Source organism: Mirounga leonina, unplaced genomic scaffold (assembly GCF_011800145.1).
Source record: "Mirounga leonina isolate KUSES-001 unplaced genomic scaffold, KU_Mleo_1.0 Mir_128, whole genome shotgun sequence".
Taxonomy (NCBI): Eukaryota; Metazoa; Chordata; class Mammalia; order Carnivora; family Phocidae; genus Mirounga; species Mirounga leonina.
The window spans coordinates 6441565-6465006 of NW_023270320.1; the positions used below are offsets into that span (position 1 = coordinate 6441565).

The 23442-nt window shown below is 44.0% G+C and overlaps 2 protein-coding genes across 3 annotated transcripts in view; one reads left to right on the forward strand and one right to left on the reverse strand.

The window, feature by feature from the left end:
- Positions 1-5939, reverse strand: part of LOC118009960 (phospholipase DDHD2) — a 67735-nt gene extending 61796 nt beyond the window's left edge. Inside the window, exon 1 of one of the 2 annotated variants that reach the window (XM_035004024.1) lies at positions 5617-5938. In XM_035004024.1, coding sequence (XP_034859915.1) covers positions 5617-5886 — 270 coding nt within the window. In that variant the 5' untranslated portion in view covers positions 5887-5938. Of the gene's footprint in view, positions 1-5616 lie in introns of both variants that reach the window. The other variant, XM_035004025.1, reaches the window with a different exon arrangement.
- Positions 5940-6061: 122 nt separating this feature from the next.
- On the forward strand, positions 6062-17804 carry LSM1 (LSM1 homolog, mRNA degradation associated). Its single transcript, XM_035004030.1, has 4 exons — positions 6062-6477; positions 11985-12053; positions 13404-13519; positions 17308-17804. Exons 1-4 carry the CDS (start codon positions 6432-6434, stop codon positions 17476-17478), a joined length of 402 nt encoding a protein of 133 aa, XP_034859921.1. The 5' UTR covers positions 6062-6431; the 3' UTR covers positions 17479-17804.
- The last annotated feature ends 5638 nt before the right edge of the window (positions 17805-23442 follow it).

Genomic DNA, 23442 nt, shown 5'->3' on the forward strand with positions numbered 1-23442 from the left:
TAAAAAAAAAAACAAGGTTTTCTTAAAGGAATGGTTCATTATGTCTGGGACAGAATACATACAAAATAAGCCTGGCACATCTTGTACCAGAAATCAAGGAAGCTGTCAAAAATCAATGGGTCATGTCAAAAAGACTCAGAAGCCAAGAAGAAGGGACTCCCATTCGCATGATATGCAATCATTTAAGCAATAAAAATGACTGTAACTGACTTGAAATACATTCAAAATACAGAGTACATTTTATATGTGTATACATACATATACAAACATTATGCAAATGAGATGACACTTAAAACAACAAATGAGAAAGTTACTTTTCTATAATTTTAATAGGGTTTAGAAATGAATGAAAATTAAATCTTCCATCTTATCCTAGAAATCTTTTTTTTAAAAGATGGGTCATTATCTATACCTTGATTATGGTAGTGGTTACATGACTGTATGCATTTGTCAAAACTCATAGAACTGTATCTTTAAAAAGGTACAATTTACAGAATATAAATACATCATAATTTTTAAAAATGAAAAATAGATCATTGTCTATGGCCATACCACCCTGAACACGCCCAATCTCGTCTGATCTCAGAAGCTAAGTAGGGTTGGCCTGCTTAGTACTTGGTACCATTTTATTTATTTATTTTTTTTAAAGATTTATTTATTTGAGAGAGCGAGAATGAGAGAGAGAGAGTACATGATGGGGGGAGGGTTAGAGGGAGAAGCAGACTCCTCGCTGAGCAGGGAGCCCGATGCGGGACTCGATCCAGGGACTCCAGGATCATGACCTGAGCCGAAGGCAGTCGCTTAACCAACTGAGCCACCCAGGCGCCCGGCCTGCTTAGTACTTGGATGGGAGAATGTCTTCAATGAAGTGGCAAGAATTATTAATTTTATTAAGTCTTAATAAAAAGACTGTCTTCGCTTTTTTTCCTCCCCTTTGGACAAAATGGAACAAATCTAAAAATATCCCCAGTAACAATGAAAGTCTGCAGCTCAAGGCCCTCCTAACCTGAATGACATAATTCTATGAAATATCATTTGGTTTCACAGGAAGCTGGCTGAAGCTGATCTGTTTTATAATCCAAGTTGCCAATGTTATCATGTGCTTAACTCTTTCCAAACTTTTTATTTGTTGTCTGAAACTAGACAAAGGTGCTAAAAGGTGATGTAAACCAGACAAAAATGAGAAAAGGTTTTCACAAGAGGCAGTAATTAATGTGAATTAAAGTTCTTGTTGCACTGGAAATTTGATCGAAATTATGCAAGAAGATAACAAATTCATTTACTTCCTTTTTGAGAAGAAACACCTAAATCTCAGATGAAGGCTGGAGTCAACTTCTTTCATATTTATCTTAGAACTAGTTTTGTAGAAATATATACAAGATTAAATTTACAAAGTGACTTACCAACACGCCTCTAAAAAATAACCCCAACCCAAGCAAATCTAACAGCAGAGGAATCTGACTAGTGCTGCCACTAAGTTCCATTTACAAATTTGTTTACCTTGTTCACAAGAATTAGACAAAAATTATTAGAAAAATACATTAAAAATTATTTTTAGCTATATATGCCCAAATCATTACAAAAGCACTTTATGTTCCTATGCTGACCATCATCCCAAGTTTTTCTTTTCAATCTCATTTGGGTCTCTCCCAGGCTTCTCTACAATTTCCCAGTTCCCCTGGCACCTGTTTCAAACATTTATCATATCAAGTTCCCAGTTTATGCTATTCCACCTCCTCTCCTCTCAGATGACCTAGCCTCCTACTTCGCCAAGGACACCAAGAGTTATAAACTCTTTTAATGTCCCTCCCCTCCACCTCCAAACTGATTCCCCCCCGCCTTTAGCTTGGAAAAAAAGGTTTTCCAGCTCTTCCTCACTTCTTCATCCCTCTCTCCACAAGCCACATTCCATCATTTTGTTCCCATCTTTCTTCCTACTCTCTTCTGCTTACAAACATATTCAAGCCACCTAATCCTAAAAATTATTTCCCCGATCCTGGTTCGCAGTCAAGTAACCACTTTCTCATTTACTAACTTCTGGAAGTATCATTTACATACCTGGGTGTTGTCTTGGCACCCAAACCTCCCACTATTTTAAACTCCCACCACTAAAATCAACAAGACCCTTTCAATTGCCAAATCCAACAGCGTCTTTTCAGTTCTCGTATCACTTACGTTCAAAATAATTGTGTCCTTGTTTGGTTTGCACTGCATGACTTTCCTGATTTCCTTACTATCTTTCCAAGTATTCTCTCTTATTGTCTTCTTCTGAATCCTCTTTCTTTGTCACTTATTCTACTCTCAAAGATCTCCTGTGAGAACATTACCCAGTTTGGTAATTCAAATATGCTTAGCTTTGATGACTCTCAAATCACCATCTCCATCCCCCATCACCCACCTGACCCCACATCTATTGTTTTGTTCCTATAGACAACAACTCCTGGATACCAGAGACTATAAAATTTGGCATCAAAAAACAAAAACAAAAAGAGAAAATCACAGGGCGCCTGGGTGGCTCAGTTGGTTAAGCGACTGCCTTCGGCTCAGGTCATGATCCTGGAGTCCCTGGATCGAGTCCCGCATCGGGCTCCCTGCTCAGCAGGGAGTCTGCTTCTCCCTCTCCCACTCCCCGTTTGTGTTCCCTCTCTCACTGTGTCTTTCTCTGTCAAATAAATAAATAAAATCTTTTAAAAAAAAAAAAAGAGAAAATCACAAACTTCTGTCTCATCAATCACAAACATTACATCCAGAGCTTGGCACATAGTAACCACGGTGAATAACTGGCTTCCAACAGAAGTGAAATAAAGGCAGTACACAAACCCTTGCCAAGTCTTTGTATTTTTTTAAGCTCCTCTATTAACCAATCACTAGTTCTTCTGGTATGAAACTAAACTATATCTTCCCATAAAAACCTGTTCCTCTTCCTTTTTATTACTATGAAACATTTATTCCTAGGAAATACTAAAACCTCAGAATCACCTTATGTTTCTCTGGCTTCCCTCACTTCCAGTTGATATATACCTTTAAAAATGTCTTTCAAATCTATGCAGCTTGTTTTGAAATGCATTCAGAAAGTAAGATAGATAGGGGTGCATGGATGGTTCAGTTGGAAGAGCATGTGCGTTCTTGATCTTGAGGTTGTGAGTTTGGGCCCCACGTTGGGTGTACAGATTACTAACACCCTACACAATTCTAAAATCTGAACTTCTCTAACCTTGCCCAGAAAACACACTCTTGTTTTAAGAATACTGCGAGTTCAAGGAGAAGTCATCTCTTTATCGTTCATCTCCTCCTTGCTTTCCACTGATCTTTGGTATGGTTTGCCTTCTTATAGGCCAAGCATTTTATCACTCTAATCTACCATGGGATAAAGTTCCGAAGCCTACTTATTCCAGATTTACACACACACACACACACAAATATAACCCTTCTTCACAATTAATCTCTCACTGGATGTTGTTTCTTACAAAATTTTTTAAAGATATGACCATCATAGCATAAAACTCACCCTTTTTAAAAGATTTTATTTTTATTTATTTATTAGAGAGAGAGTGCAAGTGGGGGGGGAGAGCAGAGGGAGAGGGACAGGCAGACTCCACACTGAGCACAGAGTCTGAGGCAGAGCCCGATCTCAGGACCCTGAGACAATAACCTGAGCTGAAATCAAGAGTCAGACACCGAATTGACTGAGCCACCCAGGTGCCCCAAAACCACCCTTTTAAAGTGTACAATTCAATGGTTTTTAGTACATTCAAAGTTGTGCAACCATCGTCACTATCTAAATCCAGAATATTCTCATCACCCCCAAAACAAACCCCATACACTTTACCGTCATCTCAAAGTCCCCAGTCCCCCAGCCCCTGGCAACCACTAATCTTCCTGTCCCTACAGATTTGCCTATTTTGGACATTTCATATAAATGGACTTATACAGTATGTGTGTGGTCTTTCTATCTTTGTCCATGTAGCACGATGTTTTCAAGGTTCATCCATGTCATAGAATGTATCAGTACTTAATTTCCTTCCTACGGCTAAATAATTTCATTGCATAAATATACCATATTTTATCTATTCATCAGTTGATGGCCATTTGGGTTATTTCCACTTTTTGGTTATTCTGAATAATGTTGCCATGAACATGCTTGTTGTTCATAAAAACATGCAAGTTTTTAAGTAGACATGTTTTCAGTTCTCTTGGGTACATATCTAAAAGCAAACCTGCTGAGTAATATACTAACTCTATGCTTAACGTTCTGAGGAACTGCCAAACTATTTTCCAAAGCACCGAACCATCTTACATCCCCACCAGCAATTTATGGGAATTTCACCACTACATTTTCAACCCATGAAGATATTATAATTACTGAACGGAAAGAGAGGTGTGCCCCCGACCATATAATAATTCATTGCCAAGAATACTGAATTAACAAAAGAGAAGTGCATTTCTGGCAGGAAGACAAGGAGCAAAATGTTGTAAGTCCGAGTGTACAGGTCTCCCCTGCTATCTGAAAGTAGAACATTCCTATGAAATCTTTTGTAAGCCAAAATGGCATAAAGCGAAAAAGTAATTACCATTAATTTTTTATGAAAAATGTTTTAGCATTCCCAGCCCCCAAAATAACCTTTCTTAGGCTTTTGTGCTACCTTAGGACATATCTTGCCAACGGATGCACAAAATAGATTGAGATAAAGCCCCGAGGCTCACAGACACAGTTCAAAGCCACGGCACTGTGATGCTGAGATGCTGAGTGTAGTTCCCAGGGCAGGAGCTTGGCGGTGCCACTCTCACTGCCCAGTGGCGCACGGCCTCTACAACTGCTCGCTGCAAAACAAACGCTGAAGCTATTTTCGCTTTTCACCCTTTTTCCTAAAAGCAAAACTCCTTTTCAGATTTCTTTCAGTTAGTAAAAACAGACACTAAGGTAGGTCTTTCCTAAAAAACAAAGTGGCAATAAAGGTGAACGTTCAAAAAGCCAGGGATATCTCTACTGACCAAGTGAGTTAGCCTCTCGGAGCCAACTATTAAATCATAAAACAGGGAGGCTGTAATGACAATTACGTTGCAGCCGCAACGTAATTTAACAATCCAAGTAAAGGTGAGTACTGGTGATTCAACCCTGGGCAGAGCATTAGGGGCAAAGGGCTAAATGCCCGATCCCTCCTCTTCCTTCTCAGTTCCTTCCCGGCGGGAGGGGTTGCTGAGTGACAGCGGGGGCTGCAGCCACCTCCCTTCTCGGGGAGAGCCAGCCATTTGAGCCACGCAGAATAAATTGTTAGAGCTCAAAAAGCTTGGCCAGGTCACTCCAGCCCAACATCAATCCAAGGCGAGAGATTCCGCAGCTTGCTACTTAGCTTAGCAAGTCAGCGCAGGATCTTTCTTCCCTTTTTAATGGTAACAGACACATTTATCATGGTCGAAGCAGAAAAGGAGACGCAAAGAGAACACAAGCATATCCCTCCAGCCACAAATCCAGTCTGTCTCTCCAACCCCCCATAAGGAAAACAAATACGAAACCCGATCCATTACGAACTCTGGAGGTTTATCAATCCCAATGGCCCTCACCCTCCAAAGACGCCCCTTATCGGAACCCCCTGGGACAGATAGTGCAAAGCTTACCTGGTGGTTTCCTCCAGCTCGACCCGTTTCTGACCAGGCGCCTGCAGAGGGATAGTAGCCATCGCCTCCTCCGCCTTCTCCCGGCCAGGTGGTCTCAGCAGGGCCGCCCCCGCGCACCCGCCAGGAAATGGGAGGCTGGGGAGGTTCAGGGCGAGGAGTATACAAGGGCGGAGGTGGGTGCATGGGCACATCTCCACCCCCGGGCCCGTAGAAGCGGCCATACGAAGGACCGTCACTGGGGCCGTAGCCCGAGCGCCTCAAGGCCGACATGGGCTCTACTGCCCCGTAGCGCTTCCCGCCCCCCACAGCCACCCCACAGCGCAGGCGCCAGCCGAGGAGAGGAACTGGACAGCAGGGAAAGGGGTCGGCCGACAACAGCCAATTCCAGGCCCGGTCCCGCCCCTTCGGCTGCCGAGTCTGAGAATTGAAGGACGGAGCTCCGTGACTCGGGGGTCTGGGAAGCAAGAAGACGAGGGGCAGCACCGTGTTTCTTAAAAGGGAGAATACATTTTCCTTACCATCTAGTCAATCTAGATTCCTCTTCCCCTTTTATCAGGGATGGGGGAATGGGTGTTCCGGGACCGCACAACAGCCCCGCCTCTTCCTGAGGACAGGCACGTGATACCGGAAGTGGGTGGGAATAATATGGAGGCGTTTCCGGCAGGCCCCGGCTGCTGAAAGCCGGGGCAGACGTGCTGCTCCTGGTCCGGGTTCCTGTCCCGGTCGCGCCCAGGCGGCGACTGTGGTCGGAGAAGGGAGGTGTTGGACGCACTGGCCCACCGCCGCTGTACACTGCAGCCTTATCTCAGCTCAAAATGAACTATATGCCCGGCACCGCCAGCCTCATAGAGGACATCGACAGTGAGTAGCTCGTCTCCTCTGGATGAAGTCTGGGCTGAGATCCTTCCTCCTGGGCGGGTACCTCTTCAGGGGGAGCTCGTGGAATGAGTCTAGGGCGGGGGGGGGGGTGTTTTTAGCACACTTCAGGGTGTTCGGCGTTGACATGTTCCACATGTGAGGGAAGAGCCACAAGACACTCGGTTTGCCCACCTCCTAGCCGACCATCTCTATCCTGCGTCTCGCAGCCTCCACCAGTCCCCGGGCCGATAAGCCACAAACTGTAGAATTCATTCCTCCTTTGGAGGGACGCGGCTGCTAAGACTCAAACATGAGAGTTGACCCTCCCCACGTCCACTATCTCCCACCTGCAATATATCGAAGTACCAGGTTGTTACTAGTGGATGAATGAGAATACTTAGAGAAAGGATTCATTAAGAAACGAAAATTATAAGATAACAGCGGTTGGACTTAATTGGCAGTAAACATAGGTTTTATGCTGTGTAGCCATTTGCAATGCAGGCTTTAGCACTTTCAGGTTATGGTAGTAGAAATCACTGCCAGACAAAGATATTGACTTCTGAAAAGGCTGAATCACTTCAAACTTATTTTTCTGTTCGGCAGTTTTCTTTTACTTGTATTAAGAAGACCTCCCTTTTTCCTGGTCATTGTCCTGAGGATGAGTTCAGTCCTGTACAAAAGAAAGACTCCTGTTTTTCCTTTTTCTAAACTCTCATCTGTGAATTATTCCTCAAGCAACATTTCCTAATCGTTTTAATCCTGTGGTCTGTCTCATTAACTTGTAATTGCTGCAAAATGGTTTACACAGTTCCAAACAAGTTAAAACAATCACAGTTACTATGTATGCAAATTTAAAAAGTGAGTCCATGGGGCGTCTGGCCGGCTCCCCCAGTAGAGCATGCGACTCTTGATCTCTTGGTTGTGAGTTCAGCACCACGTTGGGTGTAGAGATTAAAAATGAAATCCTTTAAAAAATAATAAAAAGTGAGTCTTTGATCATATTCTCCTTTTCTCATTGTCTGAAATCATACTTTAAATCCAAATTAGTGATTTTGCTATTGAAAGAAAATGTAGTGTGAATTGGACCATATTTGTATATGAATAACAATTACACAAGCCCATCTGTACTATGTAATGAAATCTTCAATTTTAGTCACCTGTGGATGCCGTTTTGGCCCCATCTTTCATTTTATATATCTGATTTATGTGAGGGCCCTAATAATGCCATTCTACTAAAAATAATTTTTGTTCTCAAACCCTCTAACCCGTTCTTTGTAGACTCCAAGCCTCCTCCTTTACTGAAAAGTTTGAAACCATTTCTTATGCACCCTTCGCTGTCCCCACAACCACACACACTATTTCCTCCTCTCTCCTCAATCTTTCTACATATTCACCCATCCTCTCATCTGAGTAGGAAGTACTCCTCCCTTTCAGTCTGTGTCTTTTATTACTCTTCCCACTATTTCTTCTGTTAATACCCTTTTACTCTCCTATCTTCTCTCTCCCTCTGGATCCTTCCCTTCATGTATATTCTTGTCCATCTGTCTCATACTTTTTTCAGTTATGTCTCCTCATCAAACTCCCATCCCTTTTTCGTATCTTTACCCCCAAACCTTTTGAATCCTTTCCATTTTGACTCTACTTCCTGACCATCTACAGTAGACCTCCTCTGTAACCCCTGCAATCTGATTTTTGTTGTCATCACACTGCTGAAGCTGCATTCTTAAAAGGCAGCAGTTTGATGCATTCTTCTGGGTTCTTCCCTCCCCTCTGCAGTATTGTGATACTATTACCACTGGATTCTTAATATTCTTAATTCTGTTTTCTTGATTTCTCCAGCACTGGTACTTGCTGATTTTCTCACCTCTCCAACTCTTACTGTTCCCTAAAATAGGGGCCCCTTAGGTTCTATCTTTGGTCTTCCTCCTTTTTTTTTTTTTTAAGATTTATTTATTTGAGAGAGCACGCATGGGGTGGGGGGTGGAGGGCAGAGGGAGAGAAAGAATCCCAAGTAGACTCCAGTCTGAGCGTGAAGCTCAATCCCAGGTCCCTGAGATCATGACGTGAGCTGAAATCAAGAGCCAGCCGCTCAACCAACGGAGCCACACAGGTGCTCCATGCTTCTTTCTTTAAATCTCTAGGAGAGGGGCTCCTGGGTGGCTCAGGCGTTAAGCGGCTGCCTTCAGCTCAGGTCATGATCCCAGGGTCCTGGGATCAAGCCCGCATCAGGCTCCCTGCTCAGCGGGAAGCCTGCTTCTCCCTTTCCCACTCCCCCTGCTGTGTTCCTGCTCTCACTATCTCTTCCTCTGTCAAATAAATATATAAAATCTTTTTTTATAAAATAAATAAATAAATCTCTAGGAGAACTCCTGGACTTTAATAATTATGTTTATTATTTAATAATAAGTCCTCTTTGTGGACTTACCCAAAATTGCTCTAATTCTGACCTCTTTGACATTCCAGTCTTAGATTTCCAACTGCCTGTTGACAGTGTCCTGATTAACACTTCAGAATCACAAATAGCTAATAATCTTCCACCTTAAGCTTCTTTTATTGCCAACTTTTGGTAAATGATCCACCATAACATGATGACTCAAAATTCCTACATCTTGGGGTGCCTAGGGGTGCAGTCAGTTAAGCATCTGACTCTTGGTTTCAGCTCAGATTGTGATCTCAGGGTCATGAGATGGAGCCCCACATCAGGCTCCATGCAGAGTCTTCTTCTCAGAGTTTCTCTCTCCCTCTCCCTCTGTCCCCCCTCCAGCGTTTGCGCACTGGAGCAAGCTTTCGCTCGCTTGCTCTCCAATAAATAAATAAATGTTTAAAAAAATTCCTGCGTGTCCTTAACTCATTTCTTCAGCACCCCCCCACACACACACACAGTCACACCCCACCTTTACAAATTCCCATCACTTAGAACTACACAGTCTTGGGGCGCCTGGGTGGCTCAGTCAGTTAAGCAGCTACCTTCAGCTCAGGTCATGATCCCAGGGGCCTGGGATCAAGTCCCACATTGGGCTCCCTGCTCAGTGGGGAACCTGCTTCTCCCTCTGCCTGCCACTCTCTGCTTGTGCGCTCTCTCTTTCTCTCTCTCTTTCTTTCTTTCTGACAAATAAATAAAATCTTAAAAAAAAAAAAAAAAACACAGTCTGGGGCATCTGGGTGACTCAGTCGGTTAAGAGTACAACTCTCGGGGCGCCTGGGTGGCTCTGTCGTTAAGCGTCTGCCTTCGGCTCAGGTCATGATCCCAGGGTCCTGGGATCGAGCCCCGCATCGGGGTCCCTGCTCCGTGGGAAGCTTGCTTCTCCCTCTTACACTCCCCTTGCTTGTGTTCCCTCTCGCGCTGTCTCTCTCTCTGTCAAATAAATAAATAAAATCTTTTTTAAAAAAAGGAGGAGTCCAACTCTTGGTTTCACCTCAGGTCCTGATCTCAGGGTCCCAGGATCAAGCCCCATGCTCTGCATTCAGTATGGAATCTGCTTGAGGATTCTCTCTCCCTCTCCCTCCCCGCCCCATAAGCATGCCTACACGTTCTTTCTCTCTCTCTCTCTCTCTCTAAGATAAATAAATAAATACATATTTTAAAAACAACAGAACTATACAGTCTTAGTTCTTTCAACTCTCCCTTCTCATTGGCCGTGGTGTAGGTTTCTTCTTCATGTCTTACATTCTGCTCTCCCTTTTCTGCCAGTTCAGTCTTCAAAGTTTTCTTGTGAAGCATAATCCATACTCAACCTGCTTCTGGTACTTTGGGGACTTTATATCCTGTGACTTCCCTTTACACCCCCAATTTTTAGCCAAACATATGGATACGTACCAGCCTTTTTTTTTTTTTTTTTTTAAGATTTTATTTAGTCATTTGAGATACAGAGAGATAGAGAGAGCATGAGCAGGGGGAGAGGCAGAGGGAGAAGCAGGCTCCCCGCTGAGCCAGGAGCGGACGTGGGGCTCGATCCCAGGACCCTGGGATCATGACCTGGGCCGAAGGCAGACGCTTAACCATCTGAGCCACCCAGGCGTCCCACATACCAGCCTTTTTTCCCCCTGCTTCCTAAATTACAGATTCCCCTATCCCTTTCCCTGTCATTCATCCCAGAGGCCAAAAATTACCTATCTTTCGGGGCTCAACTCAGATACCTCCTCCAGCTAGATAGTTTCTTTCACATATAATTAAGATTTACTTTCTTGTGGTACTTAATTATAGCACAAGGAAGACTACAGATTCCTTCAAGGAAGAATCACTGTCTTATTTCTCTGTTATGTTTCCAGAAAGTACTTTATGCATAGCATTAAAGAAATTAATGAATGAATTTTGCTAGCTATTTTAGCAATTGGCTTATTGTCATTCTTCAGTGTCAGCTCAAAGTCACCTCTTTGGAGAGTTTTCCCCCAGCCACCCTGTCTTCTGTAGCTACTCCCTCTTTCTTCATCATATTATTCTGCTATCTTGTTATTATTCCATTGTACTATTCACAGTAGGTTGGGATTTTTTTGTTTTTGTTTTTGTTTTTTACTTGCTCACCTTCCTCCACCAGGAATATAAGTTGATAAGGTGGTGACTTTCTGAGTGTTCTTCTCTACTGTATATCTAAGCTCCAGAGCAGCACATAGCTCTCAATAAATATTAAATTAATTTTTGCTCTAGCTGACTATCAGCATCCTTATTTACCTTTTGAATCTTTTTTTTAATTTAAAACCTTCCCTGACCCCAAGCACCTGGGTGGCTCAGTCGGTTAAGCGTCTGCCTTCAGCTCAGGTCATGATCCCAGAGTGCTGGGATCGAGTCCCGCATTGGGCTCCCTGGGCTCCCTACTCCGCGGGGAGCCTCCTTCTCCCTCTGCCTCCCTCTCTCTCATGAATAAATAAATAGAATCTTTTTAAAAAATAAAATAATAAAACAAAACCTTCCCTGATTCCAAAGTGTGAAATAGAAGCTCTTCTATAAGTTGAAAGGAAAATAATTCTAGTATTAAGATTATAAAGGTCATCTAGACTAAATTTCTCAATTTGTGGATATAGAAACTGACATGACACTGGGAGGGTTTAACTGCCAACATCAACATCTAGAGCTGGGAGTCAGGCTTCTAGGTCTAGCATCCAGTCCTTTGCCCACTCTGCCACCACAAATCTTGTCATCTAAACCCCAGGATGCCTTGGTCCTCCCTCTAATTTCCCAATAAACTGTGCCTTAAATACATTGGAAGAAGTGGTAGAGCTTAAACTGCTATTAACTTTTTTTTATTGTTAATCCTGTAAACCCACTGAAGCTAACAGTTCTCTCTTTAAGATTTTATTTATTTGAGAGAGAGAGGGAGGGAGAGTGAGCACAAGCAGGGGGAGTGGCAGGCAGAGGGAGAAGCAGGCTTCTCCCCGAGCAGGGAGCCCGATGCAGGACTTGATCCCAGGACCCTGGGATCATGACCTGAGCCAAAGGCAGCTGCTTAACTGACTGAGCCACCCAGGCACCCCAACAGTTATCATTTTTTAAAGATCTTTTTTCCTCTTCCCAGAAAAGCACTTGGTCCTGCTTCGAGATGGAAGGACGCTTATAGGTTTTTTAAGAAGCATTGATCAATTTGGTATGTACTAGTTACAGACTTTTCTATAGTGAAGAGCTGCTATTGTATGTTTGTGTTATTTCATGTTGAAATTTATTTATCTGCAACTTTTTCAAGTGTCTGGCATAATGGAATACTGTTTTAAGTCATTGCGTCATTGTTTTCTAAATTACGATTAGGTGATTCAAAAGCTAGTCTTTACAAGCTTGTATATCTAAAACTGGTTTTCAGCAGAACATTATGATTACAATGTTTTGGACTGTTTTTTTATTTTCCCCAGTAGAGGGAACCAAATGATAGAAATAAACTCAGTCCACTGAAAAAGCTGCTCATTTGTACATTGGTTTGGGAGCGACTACTCTTCAAAGCAGTTCCTGCACTGAAGGTAATCCCTCCCTGTCCAATGAAAATTGGGTAGAAAGCATTTCCTGAAACATTTTTGGGGTCCCAACTTTAAGCTTAAGATTTTACATGTTAGGGATACATCAGACTCAAAGAGTCTCAGTCTTTGTTTTGCATCTTGCATTTTTCTAAAGAGATCCATATCTGCTTCTGTTTCGAGGAACTTCTCGGTTCATATCAACATTTGTTGGACATCTGCTAGTGGATTTGGGCATGAGGAAAAGTAACATAATTGAAATGCTTAGAGGAATTATAGAAGATAGCATAGATACTTTTCTTCAAAGAAGACAGTACCAATTTAAAAAAAAATTATTCTTAACAGACTGGGGTTCTGAATCTTAAGTCAAATTCATCAAATTACCTTGGGGGGAAAGTAGCAAATCCTGACTTTATTCTCAGATTACCAGGTACGGTTATCTCACAAAATGGAAAAAAAAAGGTTTTTGTGTATCATAATCCATGGATACCTGCACTGGGTTAAATGAATCCTAAGTACTGAAACAAAGTTAAATCTTTGGTAAATCATCATATACACATACCCACGCAACATAGGAAAACTGTTTTTTGTTTAAAAAAAAAAAGTTTTGACCTCTGCAGTTGTTTAGGTTTTAGAGTCTTCCAAGTGCCCTACCCCTTTATATTTTCTTATAGTCATGTCAATATTCACAATTACACTGATGTAAAGGAATTTAATTTTTGTAACTGATTCCCACCATCATTCATGCATTAGTACAACATAATCCCCAATATTCTCTGTTTGCAGTTTTTAGAAGTCTCTCAAGGAGTGTGTCTTAATAAAACAGGAGAAGACTGTTTAAAATTTTAGCTTTTCCCAGAATTTTTTTTAGAAAGTTTGGAAATCATGTTCAGCGAAATCTTTTCTACTCAAAATAACTGATTATTTGAGTTATGGACCTTTACCCAATAATTTGAACTAAATATCTTTGTTTCTTCCCTATGCACTTATAGCTAATTTAGTGCTACATCAGACTGTGGAGCGTATTCATGTGGGCAAAAAATACGGTGATATTCCTCGAGGGATTTTTGTGGTCAGAGGAGAAAATGTTGTCCTACTAGGAGAAATAGTAAGTGAAAACCGTTAAGCTGCTGTGGGTCTTGATAATCATACTAGTTAGGTTTCTTTTTGTCTTTTCAAGAAGGAAAAAATATATTTTCCACGTGGCACCCAGCTTCTCACAGAAACCACCACATTAGCTTAGGAAAGCTACAGGTGTAAAAGGAAAACTACAGAGAATAATTAACTTTGTTTCAGTGCCTCTTGGCATTTTAAACATTTTGATCCCATTAGCAGCAAAGTATCATTAATTTTACCTGATGTAAAAGTAGCATACTGTACAAACGTGTTCATTAATATATTATTTGTGCTATCTCTAATAGCAGAAAATTGAAAAACGTAATATCAAACAAGAGATGAATAATTCAATAAAGTATGATATATATACACTAGAATATTTTGCAGTCATTTAAACAATTGGTTACAAGTAGATTTTCATGACATAAAGCTAATGAGCAATGCTTGGGGGAAAGACACATTGCATATACATCGTGATGTCCTGTTTTTTAAAGGGGGAGGGGAAGGAAAGAAGGGGGCTGTAGGAGAAGCCTTTCTGTTAACTCCTGAGAATGGAGCTTAGCCTCACTTGGATCCTTAGCTCACAACCAAAGAGGATACCTCTGTATGCCGGGAAGACCAGTTGGCAGGTGGAAAGTTAAGTCTTCTAAAGTGTTGTTGCTATAGGTCTGTGTGTGTGTGTGTGTGTGTGTACATACATAACCATGCATATACACATATACATATATTTAGGCATATAAATATACACACAAAAAACTATTAGAAAACTATATAGCTAATAGAAGTGCTCAGACCTTTTTTTTTTTTTTTTGGCTTTTTAGGTTTTTATTTTAATTCCAGTTAGTTAACATACAGTAGTTGTTGTTTGTTTGTTGGTTAAAGATTTTATTTTTAAGTAATTTCTACATCCAGTGTGGGGCTCAAACTCACAACCCCGAGATCAAGAGTCGCATGCTCCTCCAACTGATCAGCCAGGCGCCCCAGCATACAGTGTTATATTAGTTTCAGGTGTACAATACAGTGATTCTCAGACATTTTTAAAAGAAGATAAAACTTGATTTCATGTTTTATATAAAATATTTACATAAAAAGAAAAATACCTTATTTAAAACCTTTGGCTTTGCATCTGATTATTGAGTTTGCCAGGAGTATCAAACATTTTGGCGTTTGCTTAATTTTATCCTTTTCTATTTTGTTTGTCAAGTTTCCAGTATAGTTTCTCAATACCTAACCACATCTTAAGTCAGGTTTACAGAAGTCTTTGGAGTGGAGTGGTTTGGTCTGTAGCAACTTTTAACAATAAGCCGTGTGAGAAAGTAAGGAGATAATCTGCTAGGGTCAGGTTGGCCTAGAGACCTCAAGGTGAAACAGTTAACTAGAGAGGACGAATCAATACTGTCAATAACAGTATTGCTAAGTGCTGCTATGAAATGTAGGAAGTATTTTTTTCTAATTTTTACAGTGTTTTTGTGATGGATATTTTCGGTTCAGTAGATCATTTTTTGCATTTTTCAGCGGTAGAAGTTGTCGTCTCATTGTAATACATAGAGGTTGAAATACAGCACTCTAGTACCATGCAGTGTGGGGAGTGGCGGGAGAAACCGACTATAACGTGCTCTGCCGGTATATGAAGAGGGGCTCACCCATCTCTGGACAGTAGGAGTATGAGTGATTCTTTTCCCCTTTGTTTATGCTTTTCTCAATTTAATTTTTAAAGAGGAAACATGACTTTGCTCTCAGGAGAAAAGATTTAAGGTAAAATATTTACACGTACTCTGCTTCAGTTTTATAGTCGTGGACACCACAGAAATGCTGGGTGTGCCAGTTACATTGGCACACATGGGCCTCTGTGTGGATGTGGATGTATGTGAGGAGATGGAGGGAACTTGCATTTGTTCTTGAAGATTCGTTGTTTCCTGGCAGCCCTTTTGGGGAGATAGTACTCTAGTATGTTCATGGTTTGGATGCTGCAGAATTTTTACAGTGGTGCCACTGAAGCCTTGTGGTTCAGGAATGCTTATACAGCTGTATGAATCAGTAGTCAGTGTGGCGAAATCAAGTCCCAGCCCTAGAGAAACTCATGCCCAGAAACCAGTTAAGGGCTGTAAACATCTGTGGTTTAGGAAGTCCCTGGATTCGGCCTCAAGGGTGATGATGCACACAGCCTTAAGTAATAAGACTGATTGTTGGGAATTGGCATCATCATAACCACATGACTAGCTCCATGAATACCATACTGAAAAGTCCAAGAGGCAGGACACCACGCTAAGAACATTGTCTTCCCTTCAGCTGCTACCCATGGATTGTGAGGGCGGGTTATACTTGATAAGATATATTTTGCCCAGTGCAGCTAACATTTGAGCCAAGGCAGGACTTGCTTATATAATTTGTGTGGCTTTCATTCTAGCCTCTCTGGTGAAGATCTTCCAGCTGATATCACTGCCTGTGGGTCCTGAGCCTTGGCAGCACATGGGGCGTTAGTGCCCAGTGGTAGGCTGCAGCGTCTGGAGGGTTTGTGTATGTGTTGATGCCTTCCCAGAATTTTATGATTCAAAATCACAGAGGAAGATAAGAAATAAGAATACCTTGTATATATAATCTTTCCATGTTACAGAAACGCAGAATAGTACCTGTATGTTCATTTTAAGGAGAATAAGTTGAATCTGGATAGTGAAATACTTTTATAACAAGGTTCTGCATTGTAAGATTAGTTACCAAATATTTGTAAGGTGTTCAGACATAAAAATATTAAGCATAGGGGCAACCTGGGTGGCTTAGTCTGTTGAGCATCCAACTCTTGATCTCAGCTCAGGTCCTGATCTCAGGGTGAGTTCGAGCCCCACGTTAGACTCTGCACTAGGTGTGGAGCCTACTTAAAAAAAGTAAGCATATTATGCCAGAATAAATGAGAAAATGACAGTTAATATTTGCATCATAGGGGTTTTTTAAGTCAATATATACATGGAAAAATTAGAAGGATATTCACCAAAATACTATTGTTCCATAATGGAATTATGGATAAATAAGAAAATTTTTCTTTCTGCTTGTCTGTTTTCTAAATTTCATACAGTGAGCATGTATTTTTAAAATAAGAGAAAAAATAACTTTTTTTTTTAAACAAAAATATTTTAAATTAAAACAGTGGAGAAATATATTGGAGCCAAACTGGTTTAGTAACCTAACTGGTCTACTGAGGTTTTCTCTAGAAGATTTGTTGCCATAGAGGGGGAAAGAATCTTGCGTTATAATTTAAAGACTCCTAGTTAATGGAACAGGGGCAGTTTATTGTCTTTGGGGGGCAAGGGGGCGCTTCTTTGAATCAGTGTTCTCTACCTTCTTAGTGAGCCCCAACCACCAGCAATTAAGCTGACTTTGATAATGGAAAACTACAAAACTTACCTAAAGCCATCTTGGCCTCAGGAACTTCTCTCTTGGAGAGAAGCCTGTTGAGGCTGGGGAGATAGCTATTCATACATATACACACATATATATAATTTTTTTTAAGAAAAGCAGTCCTTGAGTAATGTAGGACTTGAGATAACGTAAAGCTTTGTGAGACACACTGATACCGTGTTACCACATTCACATAAGTATATATTCTGTAGTAGTGTTGCCAGCCCCCCTGGTAGCCACTCTGTCCCCAGGAGAAGGGTATTTCAGCCCTGTCACAATTATGAAAAATAACCCAAGCCTGACCCAGGAATCCAGTTGCCTTAAGGTCTGTAATATTTTCTATTCTCGGTGGTCAGTCGAAGATTTTCAACCCTGCTTATTTTGTAGGACTTGGAAAAGGAGAGTGACACACCCCTCCAGCAAGTGTCTATTGAAGAAATCCTAGAAGAACAAAGGGTAGAACAGCAGACCAAGCTGGAAGCCGAGAAGCTGAAAGTTCAAGCGCTGAAGGATCGCGGTCTCTCCATTCCTCGGGCAGATACCCTGGATGAGTATTAAGTCCTTTGCTCGGAGGCCTTTGCTCTTGGGGAGCAGGGCCTGTCACTGAACGAAAGTCACACATTTGACTAGAGACTGTAGAGTTTTGCAAAGTCCTGCTTATTTTGAATTCTTTCACATGTGCAACATGAAGAAATCATGTGGCTTTTTTTTTTCCTTTTTAATGACAAAAATCATTGTTTAAGAAAAAAGCAGTGGCAAGGACTCCTTTCACACGGCACTGTGGAGCTGGCAACTACTTTATATTGCTTGTCTTGTCCCAAATTAGCGTTCGCAGGGGAGACATTCTTCATTTACTTGTAAATAAAATAAAAATCTCAAGACTCGTTTTATTTCCTAAGTTTGAGTTGCCTCCAGTGAACAGACAAAACTAAGTTTCTGCTCTCAAAGATATAGGCTGTCCACACACGGGATTTCTCCCTTCAGTGACAATTCCAAGTTGCTCGTTACTGCTGAAGGAATATTTGCATCCTAAATACCTTGCAGGTCCTCCCCTCTCCGCTTTTCATGTTTTTGTCTGGTAAGAAAAACACATTTTCAGGCTTGAGGAAAGAGCTTTCAGTCAAGTTTTGCAGTTACTGGTGGCACCAGAAGCCTCGGTTTTGAGAGGCTGTGCTGGCTGTTCGTGCTTCACCAGCAGCTTCTCGAACTCCGTTCCCAGGAGATCCAGCACTTTACTAAAGTTAACACACAACAAGGGACAAGACCCATCACCCACCTTAGAAAAGCATGTGTCACTTTAAGAAGAGTCAGCAGAATTACATTCGTTTTCCTGACACCTCTGTTTCAGGACATCTGACACCTTCAAGAAATTTGCTTCGCTAGAATATCTTGTTTTTTCCAACCTCCTTCAAACAATTCCAAATGCAGTAACAAGCAAGAATTACGGTTTATGAGAAAAAGGCACTTAATTTCCACTTAATTTCAGACTCCACCTCAGTTCACACTTTTCTATTATTTTTAGTAGTTTCTTCCAGTAGGGGTTCCCATGAGACTGCTTTCTAGGGAGACAAATAAGGACGATCTACCAAAGCTCCTTTTCTGAAAAAATTGAATACAGAAGCCTAGCTCTTTCTCTTCCAGCTGTTCTTTTTCCCTTTCCTTGGCTCTTGACCTTATATTACAGGCTCTTACGATTTAAACCACAGCTTTAGAGCACCTGGGTGGCTCAGTCGGGCGTCTGCCTTTGGCTCAGGTCAGGATCCCACGTCGGGCTTCCTGCTCAGCAGGGAGTCTGCTTCTCCCTCCCCCTGCTCCTGTTCTCTCGCTCTCAAATAGGTAAAATCTTTTTAAATAAACCAGTCACAGCCTTCCCCAGCTCTGACAACTAACAGGCCCTGGATACTTGTCCATTGTGCAGGGCTTTTCAGGGAAGCCATGTCCAAGTGAATCGCAGAGGTGTTACACAGAGGTGAAGACGGCTGGGAAGTGGTCTCGTTTTGCTGACGAGTAGAGGCTGGTGGGCTCAGGCAGAGGCCATACAGATAGCAGACGCACCGGGCAACCTCTGGTCGCAGCCATACGTACATGAGATTCATGGCCCCGCTGCACAGCTCAAGAGTCAATCCCAATGGGGCGCCTGGGTGGCTCAGGCGTTGAGCGTCCACCTTCGGCTCAGGTCATGGTCCCAGGGTCCTGGGATCGAGTCCCGCATCGGGCTCCCTGCTCTGCGGGAGGCCTGCTTCTCCCTCTCCCACTCCCCCTGCTTGTGTTCCCTCTCTCGCTGTGTCTCTCTCTGCCAAATAAATAAAATCTTAAAAAAAAAGTCAATCCAAGGAATCGTACCGGGCAAGAAATGCTAGAGGAGAGGCAGTTAACAAACAGTTCCACACCTCCATTCTCCCACAAAAGAAGCTCTACATATGTGCGTCTTGGGGGGCACATTTCTCCTTTCAAAAAGGCATGCTACGAGAGCAGCTCCAGCCGCCTTCCGTTCGCATTAGGAGCCAGGATTCCCAGTGAGGGGCAGAGAAGTCATCTTGGCCGTAGATGCTGCAGGCCGGTGCCCCGATGCTGAAACAGTCCTCCAGCTTCAAGCGAAAAGCAGCACAGTAGTCTGAGCCGTCCCCTTGGGGTTAATGTGAGCTGAGCAGGAGTGTCACCTGAGATAAAAGCTCACGTGCACACGTGCTCTACCAGTGCCAACTGGTTCCTAAAGGTGACCCTTGAACAATGCAGGGGTCAGGAACACAGCCCCCCACACAGTCATAAATCCCCGTGTAACTCCTGACTCCCCTAAAACTTAACTACTAAGAGCCTACTGTTGACTGAAAGCCTTACCCATAATAAACAACTGATTAACACAGGGACGCCTGGGTGGCTTGGTCGGTTGAGCATCAGCTTTGGGCTCAGGTCATGATCTCGGGGTCCTGGGATGGAGCCCCGCATCGGGCTCCTTGCTCAGCGGGGAGCCTGCTTCTCCCTCTGCCTCTGCCGCTCCCCCTGCTTGTGCTCTCTCGCTCGCTCTCTGTCAAATAAAATCTTTAAACATTTGATTAACACATATTTTGTATGTTACATGTATTATATACTGTATTCTTTCAAAAAAGTAGGCTAGAGAAAATGTTACTAAAAAACATCATAAGAGGAGGGCGCCTGGGTGGCTCAGTCAGTTAAGCGGCGGGCTCTTGGTTTCGGCTCAGGTCATGATCTCAGGGTCCTGTGGTCCAGCCCCGTGCTGGGGTTGAGCCCTGCGTCGTGGGGCTCTGCGTGCTCAGCAAGGAATCAGCTTGAGGATTCTCTCTCCCTCTCCCTCTGCCCCTCCCCTCCTCTGAAATAATCTTTTAAAAAATCATGAGGAAATACACTTACAGTACTATACTGTATTTATCAAAATAAGCACCTCTTAAGCGTACCTGCGCAGCTCAAACACATGTTGTTCGAGGGTCGACTGCACCTTAAATCCAAGAGAGGTCAGGCTTTTGCCAGTGAGACTGAACATGAGGACAACTGGACCCACTGAGCAACCAACAGGAGTAATTAGTAGAAATCCTTGTGCTGAATGTGGAAATGTGCTCTTACTGTAGGGCGGCCTTCACCGCAGACCACAGACCCCAGGTGTGAAGAGTGGAAGTACTTGGTGTAAAAATGTCTGGAAGAGCATCCCAGGGCAACAGGGGGTTGGGGATGGGGGAGGACTCGTCAGGGGTGTTGGAAGGAAAGAACATACTCTTCAGCCTGTTTTCCTCCCAACTGCAGTGCCCCCCACCCCCATCTGGCCCATCACCCTCCGGTGCCACCCCCCTCCCCCAATAAGGAGAGCTGCCTTCTAACAACTAAGCAGGTCTTGTATCCAGTTAAGTGAACCAAGATCGAAAGCAACTTTTCCTATCCCCTTCCCAAGATCCTCCAGCCTGAAAGAATTGGAAAACCAGCTCTAGGCAATGGAGCGTGTCTCTTACTCATCTGGGTGGGTGTGCCTGGGTTAGGACTCCTCTACCTGTCTCCGCCTCAGGTTCTGCCTGGGCTCCCTGGAAGCAGAGGATGAAATCAAGTTCTTTTCTTTCCTCCTGCCTCATTTCACCGCTCTGCCTCTTTTCCCCCCTCTCAGCCTATATTGTACCCATTCTCCTTTTTAAAAAAAAAAAAATGTTTTTCCGGGCGCCTGGATGGCTCAGTCGGTTAAGCATCTGCCTTTGGCTCAGGTCATGATCGCAGAGTCCCAGGATTGAGTCCCACACTCAGCAGGGAGTCTGCTTTTCCCTCTGACCCTCCCCCTTCTCGTGCTTGCTTGCTAGCTCTCTCTCTCTCTCAAATAAATAAATCTTTCCCAAAAAATGTTTTTCCTAACTCCAGCTCCTCAGTAGCGGTTGCTGCCACTTGGCTGGTAATGGCCTCAGATACCGCTGCTCTGGGCAGCCAGCGAGCCCGTAGCAAGGACAAAAAGGAAGAGTGAGGGCTCAGTGTAGCTCAAGGTCAGATATCCAGATGGCCTGGGAATTTATCTCTAAGACCAGATTTTATTGACGTATAATTTATACATAGTAAAATCCCCTCTTTCAGGGCATAGCTCTATGAGTTAACAACTGCATATAGTTATGTGCCCACCACCCCTGCCCCTTTGAACTTAACTTCTCCCTCCTTCCCGGCCCCTGGCAACCACTGACCTGTTTCCTGTTGCTATAGTTTATGTTGGCAACTAATACAAAATTTTCTTAAAATACTGTACAGGTCAAAAAAAAAGAAAAAAATCAGGAAGGTTAAATTTAGCCCACCCACCTTCCATTTGCTCTTCTGGTTTAGGCTGTTCCAAAAGGCAGAAAGCTTTGTGTTCCCTGCCCAAATCTCTGGGCAAGGAGACCTAAAGCCTGGCTTACCTGCGGAGACAGAGAGTGAAGGGGCAACAAGGAACCAAATATAGTTTGAATAAGTCGTTCATCGCCCTAAGTTTGTTGATGACTTCTATATGCCAGGATTGACAGGCTATGAGAGGCAACTCTTGGCCCCGGTTTCCAGAGAGAACCACGAGGGGTTTTTTTAAAGATTTATTCATCCATTTTAGAGAGAGAGAGCATGAGCAGGAGGGTCAGAGGGAGAGGGAGAGAGAATCTCAAGCGGACTCCCCGCAGAGCATGGAGCCCTCCTCGGGCCGGTTTTGCTGAGAATCTAAAACTGCTCTAAAATAGTAGTCTTTTTAAAAAGGGGTGTGTGGGAGGGAGGGGCGGGAGGCCAGTAGTCTTACTGATGCTGTGCTACACGTTTATTGAGGGGGCCCAAAGGAAAAAGTACGGAATTCTAGTTAAAGAGCAGAGCGAGGTGGGGCCCAAGCGGAAGCCTTGAGGGCACGGATGCTGTGTGCACGGGGCAGACAGCCCGCAGGCCCCAGAGAAGACAGCCGGGGTGGGAGACACTGGAGGGCCCGGAGATTGGGCTGAGAAGGCCGGACTTTCTCTTGCGGGTTCCTGATGTATTGTCACCTGATGGCAGCCTTCTCACCACCCTGAGAGGGTCACACAAAGGAAAAGGAAAATATACCCCCATTTCACAGATCAGGACGTTGGGACGGAAGGAGTGAGAGGCTGGCAATCGCGAAGCAAGAGGCAGATGGGGGGGTGGTGCTGGGAGCCTGCTAAGGTGCGACACCCACATGTCCTCCACTCCCCAGCCTCTCCACATGGCCAGCCCAGCCCCGGGGACCCTGGGGACGCCCCGTGCACACCTCCTCTGAGCGGGGGCCCAGACAGCTCCGTCGCCTGCAGGGGAATCTTCCCGTGCACCCCCTCTTGGTACTCCACCTCCCACCACTCCCTACAACCTGCTGTGGAGCAACCCTCGGATCCTTTCTCTGGGCTGCTGGCCAGATGCTCTCCCCGGAACCCCCGCACCCCATCCTCGATCTCAAACCCAGCACCTCCTAACCGCACTTCCCACGCTCAGCTCGGATGTCCCTTCCTTCCAGAAGCCTTCCTGCCCACTCTGCCTTCCCACTGTGTGGTGAGGCCCTCCACCCTCTGTACTTCCAAACTCCTCCTTGGCTCCCCGACTCTCCTCCTGGGCCACATGGTTCATTTTCCCTCGCAAGGGCAGAGCCACACAGTGGACACTCAACAACGGGGTATTGAAGGACTGAGTGCTCCCAAGCGCTGCCTCCCTCCCGCGCTCCGCACCGTCTGAGCCGGACCTCTGGTCGCCTTTCTCCCTGGCCTGCCTTGTCCACCCTGTCTCCTCCCCTGGGGCTTCTGCCCTCCTCAAAAAGCAAAGCCAGACACAGATAACGTCCAGAGCCAGAGGAACCACCTTACTGCTCAGGGGGACAGTGAGAGTTAACTACTCATTGGTCCTGGAAACGATGAGGAAGGGAAGACGAGGGCCTTGGCCTTGGGGGAGGTCACCAGCACCCCTCCCTGAGTCAGTGGCAGCTCTGACATCAGCAGCAGCTGTGTGCTTGGATCCTGCAGTCTCCCCAGCCCAGCTCCTCCCCGCTCACGGTGGCCATAACTCTCCCCAGGATGGCAACAGCAGGGC